The sequence below is a fragment of the Triticum aestivum genome, chromosome 3B (genome assembly GCF_018294505.1).
Source record: "Triticum aestivum cultivar Chinese Spring chromosome 3B, IWGSC CS RefSeq v2.1, whole genome shotgun sequence".
Taxonomy (NCBI): Eukaryota; Viridiplantae; Streptophyta; class Magnoliopsida; order Poales; family Poaceae; genus Triticum; species Triticum aestivum.
Genome location: NC_057801.1, coordinates 87237855 through 87239991, shown reverse-complemented (window position 1 = coordinate 87239991; position 2137 = coordinate 87237855). Strand labels below are relative to the sequence as shown.

Sequence of the window (2137 nt, the reverse complement as noted above, 5' to 3'; positions counted from 1 at the left end):
TATCTGGTTGTGAGCTGTCGCTTCAAGCTGTGCATGCAGTCGGGGCCGAATGTCGTAGGAGGTGACGGCGGGCGATTTCGACTTGTGTCTAGTAGAGATCGCATTGCCAAGTTTAATCCGGGCCTGGGTGGTGCAAACAAATCGCTCCGGCGCAGCCAAGATGAGAGCAGCAAGATCAAGACTCTACGCAAGGCCACTATAAATATCCAAACCTCCTCATGAGAGAATATATCAGGGGACGACGTACGCTTGAAGCCCATCGAGCTCAAAGTTACCGGCCATGGCTGCCGAGATCCCAGCATACTACTCGCTCCTCCTGCTTCTTCTTCTGGTCGTGGTAACTACGCTCTACCTGGTAGGAGCGTTCCGCAGCCGCAGGAGATCGGCCGGCGGACAACGGTTTCCTCCGGGGCCATGGGCGCTGCCGGTGATCGGCCACCTGCACCACCTCGCCGGCTCGTCGGTCCCGCCGCACCACGCCATGCGCGACCTGGCTCGGCGCCACGGCCCGCTCATGCTGCTCCGGTTCTGCCAGCTCCCCGTGCTCGTGGCCACCTCCCCGGACGCGGCGCGCGAGATCATAAAGACCCACGACGTGGCCTTCGCGTCGCGGCCCCTCAGCCCGACCATGCACCTCTTCCTGCGTGGCTCCGAGGGCCTCGTCTTCGCGCCATACGGCGACGGCTGGCGGCAGCTCCGCAAGATCTGCACCCTCGAGCTCCTCAGCAACCGCCGCGTCCACTCCTTCCGCGCTGTCAGAGCGGAGGTGCTGGGACGCCTGCTCCGCTCCGTCGCGTCGTCGGCGTCGGCATCGGCGTCCGTGAACTTGACCCGGGGACTAGCCTCGTTCGTCGCGGACTCCTCGTTGCAGGCCATGGTCGGCCGCCTGAGAAGCGACGACCGCGACACCCTGTTCACGCTGCTGCGGGAGGGGTTAAAGATCGTGCCGGGGATGACCCTGCCGGACCTTTTCCCGTCGTCCCGGCTCGCCATGCTCCTGAGCCGCGTGCCCGCCAGGATCGACCACCGCAACAAACGCATGGCCGCCTTCATGGACTCCGTCATCCAGCAGCACCGGGACAAGAAGAGATCAGCAGCATGCGCCGACGGCGGAGAGGAGCACGCCGAGGACTTGCTTGACGTGCTCTTGAGGCTCCAGGACGACATGGACTCCCAGTATCCCTTCACCACGGAGAACATCAAATTGGTCATCATAGTAAGCTCTCTCCCGAATCCCGATCCTGTTTAGTGTTTACCAATCCTCGATCGAAAGGCGTCAACCATTATTGTTTGCATGCATGCAGGACTTGATTAGTGCGAGCAGCGAGACCACGTCGACCACGCTGGTGTGGGCAATGGCGGAGCTGCTGCGTAAGCCGGCGGCCATGCGGAGGGCGCAAGACGAGGTCCGGCGACAGCTCGACGGACACCTGCACTACCTGCGGCTGGTCATCAAGGAGACGCTCAGGCTGCACCCGCCGGTGATGCTGAAACGGGAGTGCGGCGGCCCGCGGCAGCAGGTGCTCGGCTTCGACGTGCCACAGGGCGCCATGGTGCTGGTCAACACCTGGGCGATGGGCAGGGACCCGGCCCACTGGGACTCCGCCGAGGAGTTCGTCCCGGAGAGGTTCGAGAGCTGCGGCACGCCGGACTTCAAGGGGGTGGACTTCGAGTTCCTGCCGTTCGGCGCCGGCCGGAGGATATGCCCCGGCGTCTCCTTCGGCCTCGTGCACCTCGAGCTCGCCCTCGCGGCGCTGCTCTTCCATTTCGACTGGAAGCTGCCGGACGGGATGGTCCCCGAGGAGCTGGACATGACTGAGGAGGCCGGGCTCATCACGCGCCGGCGGGCTGAGCTGGTGGTGTTCGCTGTCCCTCATGTCCCTGTGCCCACAGATAACTAGACGTACCCGGCCGTATTAGCACCAAGAAGAGTTTCTTGTGTTTGTGCTTTGTGGTGACGATCGTGACTACAAAACCTGTACTATTTTAAATAAATGTCTTGGCTACCGTTGTAAGGACCTGCAGTTTTATTTTGCTGTTTCTTAGGGAAAGCCATCATGGCGACTCTATTATGAAGAATTGCTAACTGTGCTAAGATAAAAAGGGGAGGTTCCCTAAGACAATGATCGAACTTGGC

The 2137-nt window shown here is 61.5% G+C and overlaps 1 protein-coding gene across 1 annotated transcript; it reads left to right on the top strand.

Moving 5' to 3' along the window:
* Positions 1-280: 280 nt before the first annotated feature.
* Positions 281-1901, top strand: LOC123067351 (premnaspirodiene oxygenase-like). The gene is made up of 2 exons (XM_044490182.1): positions 281-1216; positions 1305-1901. Exons 1-2 carry the CDS (start codon positions 281-283, stop codon positions 1899-1901), a joined length of 1533 nt encoding a protein of 510 aa, XP_044346117.1.
* The last annotated feature ends 236 nt before the right edge of the window (positions 1902-2137 follow it).